We start from the raw sequence: 13524 nt of genomic DNA, 5'->3' as shown, positions 1-13524 counted from the left end.
AGAGCGTTCATAAGCAAAAAGGTTTCAGAGGAGCAGCCGTGTTAGTCTGTATTTGCAAAAAGAACAGGAGGACTTGTGGCACTTTAGTACTCCTTTTCTTTTTACAAACAAAAAGACACCCGTTTTACAACATCAGTATAAGGTCAGTTAAATTGGTCCAACTTTGTGTCTAAAGTAGGCCTACTCCTAATTTAAACTGAAATAAGAGTGTCCACACTGCATTTGGCATCAGTTTAACTAAATCAGTTTAAAAATCAGAATATGTCTACACGAGAAACACCACAGTGGCACAGTTGCTTCCCTGAAGCCTAGACACTCACAACAATGGAAGGTACTCTTCCATCACTGTCATAAACCCACCAGTGGGGGAGATAGGTCGATGGAAGAATTCTTCCATTGACCTAGAGGTGTCTACACTGGGGCTTAGGTCGGCTTAACTACGTCACAAAGGGTGTGACATTCTTCACAGCCCTGACTGATGTAGTTTGGCCAACCTAACTTTGCAGTGTAGTTCGGGCACCCAGTTCTGTGTGTGGATAAAGCTTTATGGCAAAACACATTCAGAGTTAAGATGGTGGATTCGATGGGTGTGCATGAAAAGTGGTGATAGAGGATGGGTGTGGGTGTGTAAAAGAAGAAAGTAGGAAAACTCTGGGGATAAAAGGACAGATGACATAGTGGCTAGGACTTAGGAAAACAAGGTCCAAGTTCCCTGCTCTCACATATGCTCTGTGAATCCTTGGGCAAGTCCTTTGGCCCAGATCCTCTAGGGTATTTAGGCACCTAGCTCCCATTTAAATTAATGGGGATTAGATGCCAAAATGCCTTTGAACCTCTGGGCCTCCGTTTCCCCCATCTGTGCAAGGGTGATAATAGCCGTGCCCTCTCTCATGGGGGTGCTGGGAGGAAAATACCTTTTAGCTTGTGCGATGGTAAAGGGGAGCTAGATTAGTACCAGAGAAGGATGAACGGTGTGGAGACCACAAGCGTTTGAGTCCGAACTATCCTCCCACTGGAGTGTGTCTAAGTCTGGAGGTTTGTCCTGTTCAGACACAGGGCTGGATACACATGGGCTCAGCCCCCACCCTCAGCACCAGATTTCCTAAGAAGACCAACCCTTTCAGAGGCATCTAAATAAGCAGCCAGATCTCAAGAGAGTGCAGCACCTGATGTGCAGGGCTCTTTGGAACAATAGGGCCATTTGTTTCACTGCCTGATTGGAAGTGGACCCCTTTGGAAAACAAGGCATAAGGGCCAGATATTGGCAACAAGAGTTTGGTTTCAGGTCCATCCCATCTGGTACAAAGACATCTCAAGCCCAGGTAGATACTGCTCTTTCTTCTGTGGGGACTGGGTCCACCAGCGTTGGACCCGGAAGGGGGCCATGCCCCCCACTTTTTAACAAAAAAAAACCATAAGTGCAGAATTCATGTCCCCCACAGATTCCCCCTCCCCCCGCAGAATAATAGATTCTGCTGGGGAGGTGCTGCACAATTACACCTTTTGCCCACCAGGGGTTGCTGTGGCACTAGAAGAGAAGGCAGCTGGCTCACTGCGGGAGCAGCCAGCTGTGGAGAGGGAGGGGGCACTTTGGTTTTCCCCTACCCCCCATAGGTTCCGGTGCCCTTGACTGGGTCAGAGCTCAGGCTGTCTCCCTCCCCAGCCAGGTGTCAGGTTAAGTCCGCAATCTCAGGACCACATGACTAAGCTGCACTCCTCTTTGCTAAGGGACAATGCTCTTCCCCTCACCCCTCATCAGTTAAGTAGGCTGAAGCTTTCCCAAGAATGCATACTAATTTTGGGTGCTTCCATTTTGGGGCACCCAAGGTTAAGACACCTCAGATCCGATTCTCCCGAGGATGCCAAGAAGCCACAGCTCCCCATCACTTCACCTAGAGCTGCATGGGTGCAGAGTGCCTGTGAAAACCAGGCCCAATGCAGCTCAGAGCTCAGCACCCAGCTAGCCCTGATAAAGGCCTCGCTCCCAAAAACGTCCCATATTCAGGACAGCGCTTAAGCAGGTGTTCAAGTCCCATTGTAGTCAACGGGACTTCAACACCTCTGCTTGAAGTTAAGAATGTGTCCAGGTGCCATCCTGCAGAGGGATGGACTTAAGCAAATGCCTAGAGCTTTCTTTAAGCAGGGCTCTAAGACATATCAATCAATGCAAAAGACTCCCCCTGATTTCAACAGGCTTTGGATCACGTCCCCAAAGACCCCATTCGTCACATGAAAAATTCATCCTTAGCTTTTTGGTCATACTTTATAGTAAGGTTTCATTTATCAATAATTCGTAAGCAGTGTGATAAGGATGAATAGTATGTTATAAACACATCAGTAGAAGGTGCTACAGATGGTCAGAAGCAACCTATTAACTCACTGGACTCTACAACAACCCTTAACAATTGATTAACCCATTTATTAAAACATCTATAGGAATGGAACCTTAAAATAAATTAGGAGCAACATTTTTCCCTTTTACACAGATGATTCAGAGACCGTCAGTAGCTTTAATGGAAACTAAGATATTTTTATATTTCATCTTTCCAACACACAACCCACTTCCTTAGTTAAAATCTGAAACCCTAAATGTATCAAAAAGGTCTTCAATATTAATATTAATATTATTTATTATAATAAAGAACAGTCAAGCAGAGTGAAAAAAATATATCTTAGCTACATTACCTTAAATTGCCAAAAATATACACATTTTTTCTCTTTTATTTAATTAAAAAAAAGACACATGCAACATACTAAATGTGACATTAGCATTAAAATGGGTAAAGAACCGTGTACCCCAGTGCAACTGAAACACAGATAATCTTTAGCTTTTATATTTTTTTCTCCTCTTCCTCTTTTTCACGCAGAGACAAAGTTTAATGTCAACCTTCTAAAAGTGGCCCCTTAACTCATCCTAATCTCCTGACAGGACTGGGCAAGGAGCATACTTTAAAGGGACCAGGTGCTTTTGGAAGAAGCCAGAGAAATCTTTTCTTTAAGTGCTATCTGTCTCTTCCTTCCTCTTATCCTCAACCTTTCCCGTCTGATCTATGAAGCTGCCTTAGAGCTAAGAGTCTTGGTATGTCAACAAATAAATATGCGTCAAATACACACAGGGGTAGCTAGGAATCCACCGAACCAGGCCTTGAATGGAACCAACACCAATGGAGACGCTGGTTGGGAAACAGACTCCTTGGATTCGCTGTCATTTGTCCTAGAGAATGAATTTGTTGCATTGTGAGTAGAACTTGCTGGAATGAAAAAGGGGCCAGGAAGTGAAACGCTCCCCCCCACTGTGTTAATGGATTGTTGTCCTAACAGGGGCGTAGATGGCAACACGGATCTGGAGCTCTACAGTAAAGGAACAGACCAACCCAGAACAACGGCTGGCAGAATATTTCGGGGCCGGTTTTTAGCGCAGCCAGCCTCTGAAATTGCAATTCTGCATGTGCAGCTTTTCGCGGGTGGAATCCCACAGGCCCTCTTGGATCCTCACACGCACATGCCAGGTCGGCATCAGACCATGTAGAAACATGGCACCCTGTATCACTGTTCCACTTGGGAGAGAACTTGCAGGAGGGAGTCCCCCACTTGGAGAGGGGAAAAAAATCACACATAAAAAAGTGCAGGCTCAGAATCGTGCAACTCAGGGTTAGGGTCAAACAAAAAAAAAAAACCATCAGGCGAGAGGAAAACGGAATTCAATGTTCCAATCTGTGACATATGTACCAGGCTGATGGAAGTTTGGCACATCTTGATTTTTAACTCACTGGCGAGATGGCTGGGGAGAGAAGGAACATTCACTCGAATCGCATTTTGCAGCCTCTCCTATTGGTATTGCAGAGACCATAAGGACAAGAGCAAAACCACATTTTTCCCATTTTCACTTTTATAGCTGCCATCTCCATCTTTCCAGTAGCTTCTTCTTGTTTTTAAACAATAGCTTAAAAAAATAAACCAATAGCTTTCCGAACAGAGAGCATTGTTCTGCCCGGTTCACAGAACAGAAAACGAGACCCCTGGTGGGGCACTCTCTGCTGTTAGTTCTGCTCAACCACTGGGGCAACGATCTTTAAAATCAAATCAAAGAACAAATGTGTAATGGGCTTAATAGATGGAGTTGAACGGTGATGAGCTTTTCCACTGATATCAGCACAGACCCACCGCTGACAAATTTGAATAGTGCAAACCAGACAAGGCGGTGGGGGTGTGCTGAAAATCATTTGTATTCGGTAAAGTCTGAAAACTTTTTTAAGACCCTCAGTATTTCCACTGGCTGGAGTCTTGACCCCCCGCCTCCCCGAGAGATCTGGATTTAATCAGGGAAGGGGGAATTCAAACGTTTGACGCCGATTCCCCCTCCCCGAACTGTCCTTCAAAAAACAACAACCCTGCATTGTCCAACCTTAGAGGAAGTAGGTTTCTTTGCCACAGGACCAGGTCTCAAGATGGAGTTAACACCAGACAGTGTGAAGCAATGAGGTTATCCAATGCCCTAGGCTGGGAAGACTGGCTGCATTTCCAGGGCTTGGGATATCTAGTGCCAGCGACGGATAAGAAAGTTCTCTGCTAGACTAGCCACATTCGGGAGGCGGGTAAGGGAGGAAAAGTAAGAGATTTCAGACCCTCCCTCCCTCTGTCTCCTTGGTGCAGTTTTAGCCCGTTGAGAAGACGGCCTGGTTAGAACACACTCCCTGCGGCGAGCAGGCAGTGGGCGGTACTGGCGTTAGCCCTTTTCAAGTGGTAATGCTGGGCCTGTAGATCTTGGAAGGAGAGAACAAGAGAGAGTGCGAGAGGAAGGAGTGTGCTTCTTATGTGGAAGGGACAGCACCCAGCTGACCAACCGGCGTCTGCCCTGCCGCTGGCATAGAGGTCCCAGGACTGTCTTTAAGGTTAATCTTCAGCAGAGTCACTCACCACAGTGACTGGGGTAAGAAGAAGGTGGCATTCACCCCTGATGCCCAATCCCCTTCCACAGCTCTGCCATCCATGTCTTCCCAAGCTGGATTTGGATCTGGTGGGGTGGCCGTGCATGGTGGTTCCCGACGGCAGATCATCTCCTTGAGGGGTCACAAGGTGACAGGCAGGAGGGAAGTCCCTGCTGTAGGTTTGTGGCAGGGTTTTCACAGCTCATATTCCTCTTAGTATCCCCATGTGGTGGAACAGAATCTTGACTTCCCCCCGCCCCACCCATGGCCCTGCCCCACTTTCCCAGATGAGCCGTATCTGGCATCCCCCCAGAGGGTGCTGCAAGCTGTCTGAATGCTGTGCAGAAAACAAGCAGAGATGACCCTTCAACCACAGTCTTGGCCTAGGATACTCTGTGGTCTTGGTTTAGGGCCCCATCCCGGAGGCCTCACACATGCGCACACTCATACACACACACGCACTGGAGAAGAGGCGGGAAGGTGTCAGAGCACAGGTAAACTCTCGCCCTCTGCTTAGCAAGGAGAAATGTAACTTCACTTCGTGCAAGTGCGCCATGGATCAAACCGGCAGAGACCTCCCCTTGACCCTCTCAGAAGGGCACGTGATACCAGGTCTTGGCCAGAGACACGTTGTCTTCTAAAGCACCACCTGGCACTTCCTATGGTCGGGAAGACCCTCTCGGAAGCCTTGTGCTCATTGCTCTAAAGTATCCAAATCTGTGACCACGGAGAGCCACGTTCCTGTAGCAGAGAGGAGCTGGCCGCTGGTCTGGGTGGGGGGGCTTAGCCCTTGTCCTGGGTGACAGCAGCTCCCTTTTCACTCATGATCTTTAAAAAAAGACGCAGAGAAGAGAGTCATCAGACAGGCAGCAACCCGCAAGTGAGTAGAAACAAGAAAGCCCTGCCACGTGGCTGGCCTGCCCCTGCTGGGGCACACAGCCTGAATGAGGACTGCCCGCTTCCCCCCTAGGCTGAGATCAGCAGGGACACTCAATTTGGAGACCTCCCTGCTCCCAGTTTCAACAGACTCCTTGACTCTGGCATTTGCTCCCCAGAGCTTCATCGGGCTGGGCCTTCTAAGCCCTGTCTACAGGGCAAGAGATGGCGAGTTTGACGGGGCTTTGTCATAGCAGTTCACATCACTCTGGCCTCTCAAATCTGGGGTCCTGCCTTTGACAGCAGCCAATACCCTCCTGCTTTCTCTGTGCCCCTGACTGCGTGTGTATCCCTTCTTGAGCCCTGCCAGTCAAGAAAGCAATCCCCCTTGTACTTTACCATGTGAAGCCAGTAAGCTCAGAGCCTGGGAACAGTGGCAAATTAGCCCCTGAGCCAATGGGCCCCGTGCCCAGGGGCCAATGGGGCGCCCAGGTGCCCCAGCCAATTGGGTGACCCTGCACCCTGATCTGCTCCTCCCGGGCAGGCGGAGGAGGGCAAGCCCTCAGGCCCTGCCCCCTAGCAGGAATGCCCGGGGGGGATGAGGGGGGAGACTTTGGGCGGAAGGGGTGGGGAGGGGCCCCCACTTGCTCTGGCCCAGGGCCCCACAAAATCATCATCCACCTCTGCCTGGGAAGGGGCATTGCCCCATCGAGATGTCATGAGTAAGGCTACGTTTAAGTCACAGGTATTTTTAGTGAAAGTCATGGACAGGTCATGGACAGTAAACAAAAATTCATGGCCTGTGACCTGTCTATTACTTTTACTATATACCTTTAACTAAAACTTGGGAGGGGTGGCCGTGGGTGCTCTGGGGGGTTAGTCGGGGGGTGCCGCGGGTGCTGGAGGAGGTGGCCCAGGACCCCCCTGGTGTTGGGAGGGGGAGGGTTGGCGGGGCAGGCAGGGGCTCCCGACCCGGCTCTATATGTGAGGAGCTGCAGGACCATGCCAGTGGGAGCCGGGGAGCACCGCACCCCGAGGTAAGTGCCCACCCCCAATCCCAACCCCCTGCCCCTAGCCCTGAGCCTACTCCCACACACCCCACACAGAAGTCGCAGAGGTCACGGAAAGTCACTGAATCCGTGACTTCCATGACAGACTCGCAGCCTTAGTCATGAGCAAATCCAGGTGCTGCCATGCCTGCTTCTGCAGCTGGCCTGGCATGTGCACAGGTGGGCATCTGTGGGTGCACCTTTGCTCACCCCAGCGCCCTGTCTTGACCCCACTGATGCCAATGGAGGTAGGATCAGGCCCACCTGGCTGGCTAATGAGGGAGGCGGATGAGCCAGAGAGGCAGCCTAGTCTCGTGGGTAGGGCACGCTCTGCCATGGATGCATTCTCTAATCCTGGGCAAGGCGCTGCCTCTCTCTCTGCCTCAGTTTCCCCAATTAGACTGCAAGCTCATTGGGGCAGGGACTTGTCTCTTACTACACATCTGTACAGACCTAGCACCCTGGGTGTTACCATAATACTCCTAATTTACGCACCGTTCCTTTCTGGGCACTGCTGTCCCCCTGCAGGTTGAGGAAGGGGTTGGTTTGTGTGGAAAGGACCGGTGGGACTCCCGACCCTGAAGCCATCAAACTATTCCCCGGAGCACTCAGGGGCGGGGCTGTCGAGGTCCCCATCAGGCTGTTGCCGGGGTTGAGCTGCTGGGGGGACATGGACGCCAGGAGGGAGCTGCCGCTGGGAGGGGGCGGGGCGGCGGAGGTCATCAGGGCAGTGGCGCTCGAGTGAAGGAGGGACGTGGAGGTGGCCGTCAGCAGATTGGTCATGGGCAGCTGGGAGGTGCCCGTCATCTGAAGCCGCTGCAACTCCCTCTTCTGTTGGATTTGCTGCATCATCTGAAACACCAAGGCCTGCTGCTCCTGGAGACGGGGAGAGAGAGTCAGGCTGGATAAGGGGACAGAGCATGTGCCCTATAAAGCATGGGGCCCTATAAAGGTAGCCAGCCAGTCAGGCAGCGGCACAGACAGCTGCAGCGGCACAGGAGCTAGCAAACAGAGCTCTAAACAGGGGAGTTTGAAAAGGGAGTTTGGCTTGTGGTGCTTGTTTGGGGTTTGCTTTTGCTGGGGGGTGTGTGGTCTTTTTGGTGTGGCTTGTGTTTCCCAGATTAACAGGATTTAGGTGGGAAGGAGATGACAGATACAGAGGCAGCTGTGGGAGTGACTCCTGTAGTGAAAGACACATTGAGGATGACTGGATGTGGAAGCTGTGGTATGTACATGATCCTGGAGGGGGGAACCGGTAAGAGTTTTTTCTGCATGAAATGTCGTCTGATAGAGCTGATGGAGGAAAAGATCCGAGGTTTGGAGATGCAGGTGGAAAGTCTGGTTGAGTTTAGGAAGGGGTTTGAGCAGATGATGGAGCAAAGATATGAGGTATCTGAAGGGAAAAGCTCAGACTCACAGATGGAAGCAGGGCTGGGGAATTTTGAGGAGAGACTGGATGAGGAAAGTGGTCAGTGGAAACATGTGACTAAAAGAACCAGGCAGAGAAAAAGACGGGCTAGTGAAGGAGAAATAGAGCTTAGGAACAGGTTTGCAGAGTTGGAAAATGAAGAAGGGGCTCAGCAGGTAGTCGCTGAAGGTGGAAGGGTAAGGAAGAAGAGAAGAGAGGCTAGCCCTATAGAAAAAGGGGAAGAGTCAAGGGAGACTACACCAAATATGAGCCCCAGGAGGATACAGGATGGGTTGAAGAAGATTGTAAGGGAAAATAGGAATGGAAAGAACTTGCAGCCAGAGAGAACAGGGGAGACACTGGAGAATAGCACTGTCACCAGGAAAAGGCAGGTCTATGTGATCAGGGACTCTTTATTGAGAAGAATAGACAGGCCTGTAACTAGAGCTGATCCTGAGAATAGAAGGGTGTGCTGTCTTCCGGGTGCTAAGATACGGGATGTAGACCTGAGGTTGAAAAGGATCCTAAAGGGAGCGGGAAAGAATCCCCTAATTATCCTTCATGTGGGAACAAATGATACGGCTAGATTCTCACTGGAAAGTATTAAGGGAGACTATGCTAGGCTGGGGAAGACGCTTAAGGAAATTGAGGCTCAGGTGATCTTTAGCGGGATCCTTCCTGTTCCTAGAGAAGGGCAACAAAGGTCTGACAAGATTATGACTGTCAACAGATGGCTTAGGCAGTGGTGCTATAAGGAGGGCTTTGGGATGTATGACCACTGGGAGGCATTCATGGACAGAGGTCAGTTCTCTCGGGATGGACTTCATCTCAGTAGGGAAGGAAATAGACTTCTAGGATCGAGGCTGGCACAACTGATAAAGAGAGCTTTAAACTAGGAATTGGGGGGAGATGGATGGGAGATGTCCAGAAAATCTCTACGCCAGATTTTAGCATTGAGAGGGAAGAAGATGAAGTAAGAATGGATACAGCCGTGGGTAGGAGAATGTATATAAGGAGTGAGGGCGGTGTGGATACTAGTCTAATAGGTTATACTGGATGTAGAATGACTGTGCCTAATAGGGTACAAAATGTGAGCGAGGCCAAACAGCAAAAATTAAGATGTTTGTACACCAATGCGAGGAGTCTAGGTAACAAAATGGAGGAACTAGAGCTACTGGTGCAGGAAGTGAAACCAGATATTATAGGGATAATGGAAACATGGTGGAATAGTAGTCATGACTGGACTACAGGTATTGAAGGATATGTGCTGTTTAGGAAAGACAGAAACAAAGGTAAAGGGGGTAGAGTAGCATTGTATATCAATGATGAGGTAGAATGTAAAGAAATAAGAAGCGATGCAATGGATAAGACAGAGTCTGTCTGGGCAAAAATTACATTGGGGAAGAAAACTAGTAAAGCCTCTCCTACGATAGTGCTTGGGGTGTGCTATAGACCTCCGGGATCTAATTTGGATATGGATACAGCCCTTTTTAATGTCTTTAATAAAGTAAATACTAATGGAAACTGCGTGATCATGGGAGACTTTAACTTCCCAGATATAGACTGGAGGACCAATGCTAGTAATAATAATAGGGCTCAGATTTTCCTAGATGCGATAGCTGATGGATTCCTTCATCAAGTAGTTGCTGAACCGACTAGAGGGGATGCCATTTTAGATTTAATTTTGGTGAGTAGCGAGGACCTCATAGAAGAAATGGTTGTAGGGGACAATCTTGGCTCAAGTGATCATGAGCTAATTCAGTTCAAACTAAATGGAAGGATTAACAAAAATAAATCTGCAACTAGGGTTTTTGATTTCAAAAGAGCTGACTTTCAGAAATTAAGGAAATTAGTTAGGGAAGTGGATTGGACTGAAGAACTTATGGATCTAAAGGTAGAGGAGGCCTGGGATTACTTTAAATCAAAACTGCAGAAGCTATCGGAAGCCTGTATCCCAAGAAAGGGGAAAAAATTCATAGGAAGGAGTTGTAGACCAAGCTGGATGAGCAAGCATCTTAGAGAGGTGATTAAGAAGAAGCAGAAAGCATACAGGGAGTGGAAGATGGGAGGGATCAGCAAGGAAAGCTACCTAATTGAGGTCAGAAGATGTAGGGATCAAGTGAGAGAGGCTAAAAGTCGAGTAGAGTTGGACCTTGCAAAGGGAATTAAAACCAATAGTAAAAGGTTCTATAGCCATATAAATAAGAAGAAAACTAAAAAGGAAGAAGTGGGGCCGCTTAACACTGAGGATGGAGCGGAGGTTAAAGATAATCTAGGCATGGCCCAATATCTAAACAAATACTTTGCCTCAGTCTTTAATAAGGCTAAAGAGGATCTTGGGGATAATGGTAGCATGACAAATGGGAAGGAGGATATAGAGGTAGATATTACCATATCAGAGGTAGAAGCGAAACTGAAACAGCTTAATGGGACTAAATCAGGGGGCCCAGATAATCTTCATCCAAGAATATTAAAGGAATTGGCACCTGAAATTGCAAGCCCATTAGCAAGAATTTTTAATGAATCTGTAAACTCAGGAATAGTACCGAATGATTGGAGAATTGCTAATATAGTTCCTATTTTTAAGAAAGGAAAAAAAGTGATCCGGGTAACTACAGGCCAATTAGTTTGACATCTGTAGTATGCAAGGTCCTGGAAAAAATTTTGAAGGAGAAATTAGTTAAGGACATTGAAGTCAATGGTAAATGGGACAAAATACAACATGGTTTTACAAAAGGTAGATCGTGCCAAACCAACCTAATCTCCTTTTTTGAAAAAGTAACAGATCTTTTAGATAAAGGAAATGCAGTGGATCTAATTTACCTAGATTTCAGTAAGGCATTTGATACCGTGCCACATGGGGAATTATTAGTTAAATTGGAGAAGATGGGATCAATATGAACATCAAAAGGTGGATAAGGAATTGGTTAAAGGGGAGACTGCAACGGGTCCTACTGAAAGGCGAACTGTCAGGTTGGAGGGAGGTTACCAGTGGAGTTCCTCAGGGATCGGTTTTGGGACCAATCTTATTTAATCTTTTTATTACTGACCTTGGCACAAAAAGTGGGAGTGTGCTAATAAAGTTTGCAGATGATACAAAGCTGGGAGGTATTGCCAATTCGGAGAAGGATTGGGATATTATACAGGAGGATCTGGATGACCTTGTAAACTGGAGTAATAGTAATAGGATGAAATTTAATAGTGAGAAGTGTAAGGTTATGCATTTAGGGATTAATAACAAGAATTTTAGCTATAAGTTGGGGACGCATCAATTAGAAGTAACGGAAGAGGAGAAGGACCTTGGAGTATTGGTTGATCATAGGATGACTATGAGCTGCCAATGTGATATGGCTGTGAAAAAAGCTAATGCGGTTTTGGGATGCATCAGGAGAGGCATTTCCAGTAGGGATAAGGAGGTTTTAGTACCGTTATACAAGGCACTGGTGAGACCTCACCTAGAATACTGTGTGCAGTTCTGGTCTCCCATGTTTAAAAAGGATGAATTCTAACTGGAGCAGGTACAGAGAAGGGCTACTAGGATAATCCGAGGAATGGAAAACTTGTCTTATGAAAGGAGACTTAAAGAGCTTGGCTTGTTTAGCCTAACTAAAAGAAGGTTGAGGGGAGATATGATTGCTCTCTATAAATATATCAGAGGGATAAATACAGGAGAGGGAGAGGAATTATTTAAGCTCAGCACCAATGTGGACACAAGAACAAATGGGTATAAACTGGCCACCAGGAAGTTTAGACTTGAAATCAGACGAAGGTTTTTAACCATCAGAGGAGTGAAGTTTTGGAATAGCCTCCCAAGAGAAGCAGTGGGGGCAAAAGATCTATCTGGCTTTAAGATTCTACTCGATAAGTTTATGGAGGAGATGGTATGATGGGATAATGGGATTTTGGTAAGTAATTGATCTTTAAATATTCAGGGTAAATAGGCCAAATCCCCTCAGATGGGATATTAGATGGATGGGATCTGAGTTACTATAGAAAATTCTTTCCTGGGTATCTGGCTGGTGAATCTTGCCCATATGCTCAGGGTTTAGCTGATTGCCATATTTGGGGTCGGGAAGGAATTTTCCTCCAGGGCAGATTGGAGAGGCCCTGGAGGTTTTTCGCCTTCCTCTGTAGCATGGGGCATGGTTGACTGGAGGGAGGCTTCTCTGCTCCTTGAAGTCTTTGAACCATGATTTAAGGACTTCAATAGCTCAGACATGGGTGAGGTTTTTCATAGGAGTGGGTGGGTGAGATTCTGTGGCCTGCGCTGTGCAGGAGGTCGGACTAGATGATCAGAATGGTCCCTTCTGACCTTAGTATCTATGAATCTATGAATCTATGTGGGAGGTTTGCATGCATGTACCTGCATGGATGCAGAGAAACAGACTCACACCCGATTCACTAACACAGCAGGTGGACTTGCATGCCCCTCTGCCCCTCTTAGCTCTTATCCCATGGCTCTTCCCTCGTCTTGCAGTGTTATGTTGTACCCACTAGGTTGATCACAACCAGCTGGCACATTTTTAAGCACAACATATCCCTGTCCACACTGGGTGGCTAAGTCGTGTTTAACATCTTGAGTTCGTGATCATGTTTTCTAACATAATCCATTTTCCTAGAGTAGATATGGTCCTGGGATTGCAGTGTGCTTGGTATCCTTCCTGACTTCTTCAGTCATCACCAGGCACCCTGAAGCATGAGATTGGATGACCCCTATTTTAGGATCCCAACAAACATGTTGGCCCACAAATGTATCCAGCCCCCTTTCAATCTATCTGATGTCCAGCAGCTTGTGGAATTAATTGCTATGAATTCTCAGACTGGCTTTCAATTCCCCTCCCTCTGCTGAAACCGACCTTGTTATATTTAATCTCCTCTGGTGGAATTAATTACTCCAGGTGAGCTGAAGCCTGGGAGGATGGAAGGGACCTGGAGCTGGCAGAGATGTGTTTCAATCAAATTAAACCACTTTAGCTTCCATGGAAACCATTGACCAACAGAATACACCTGTGAAGCTAACTACTAGTTCCCACACACAAAGGGAGCAAGGGGATGACATGGTGACATCAGCTACTGTAGAAGAGAATCCCCTTGAAAAACATTGTTCTGATTATAAATAGTTTAACCTGGAAATCTGCGTGTATAATGTAAGACTGACACCTAATGGGTGAGATTCTAGGCTGATGTAAAGCTGCATAGCTCCATTGACTTAAATGGAATTATACTGATTTACACCAACTGGGGATCTGGCCCAAGATATTTT

The 13524-nt window shown here is 47.4% G+C and overlaps 1 protein-coding gene across 9 annotated transcripts in view; it reads right to left on the bottom strand.

Moving 5' to 3' along the window:
- Nucleotides 1–2398: 2398 nt before the first annotated feature.
- MLLT6 (MLLT6, PHD finger containing) overlaps nt 2399–13524 on the bottom strand; it is a 74277-nt gene continuing 63151 nt past the window's right edge. For all 9 annotated transcript variants that reach the window (XM_038385755.2, XM_038385754.2, XM_038385756.2 and 6 more), the window contains 2 exons: nt 7349–7729; nt 2399–5756 (listed from right to left, as the gene is read on the bottom strand). In XM_038385755.2, the coding sequence (XP_038241683.1) occupies nt 5712–5756; nt 7349–7729 (426 nt within the window). In that variant the 3' untranslated portion in view covers nt 2399–5711. The remainder of the gene's footprint in view (nt 5757–7348; nt 7730–13524) is intronic.

This window comes from Dermochelys coriacea, chromosome 27 (assembly GCF_009764565.3).
Source record: "Dermochelys coriacea isolate rDerCor1 chromosome 27, rDerCor1.pri.v4, whole genome shotgun sequence".
NCBI lineage: Eukaryota > Metazoa > Chordata > Testudines > Dermochelyidae > Dermochelys > Dermochelys coriacea.
This window is presented reverse-complemented; position numbering and strand designations above follow the sequence as displayed.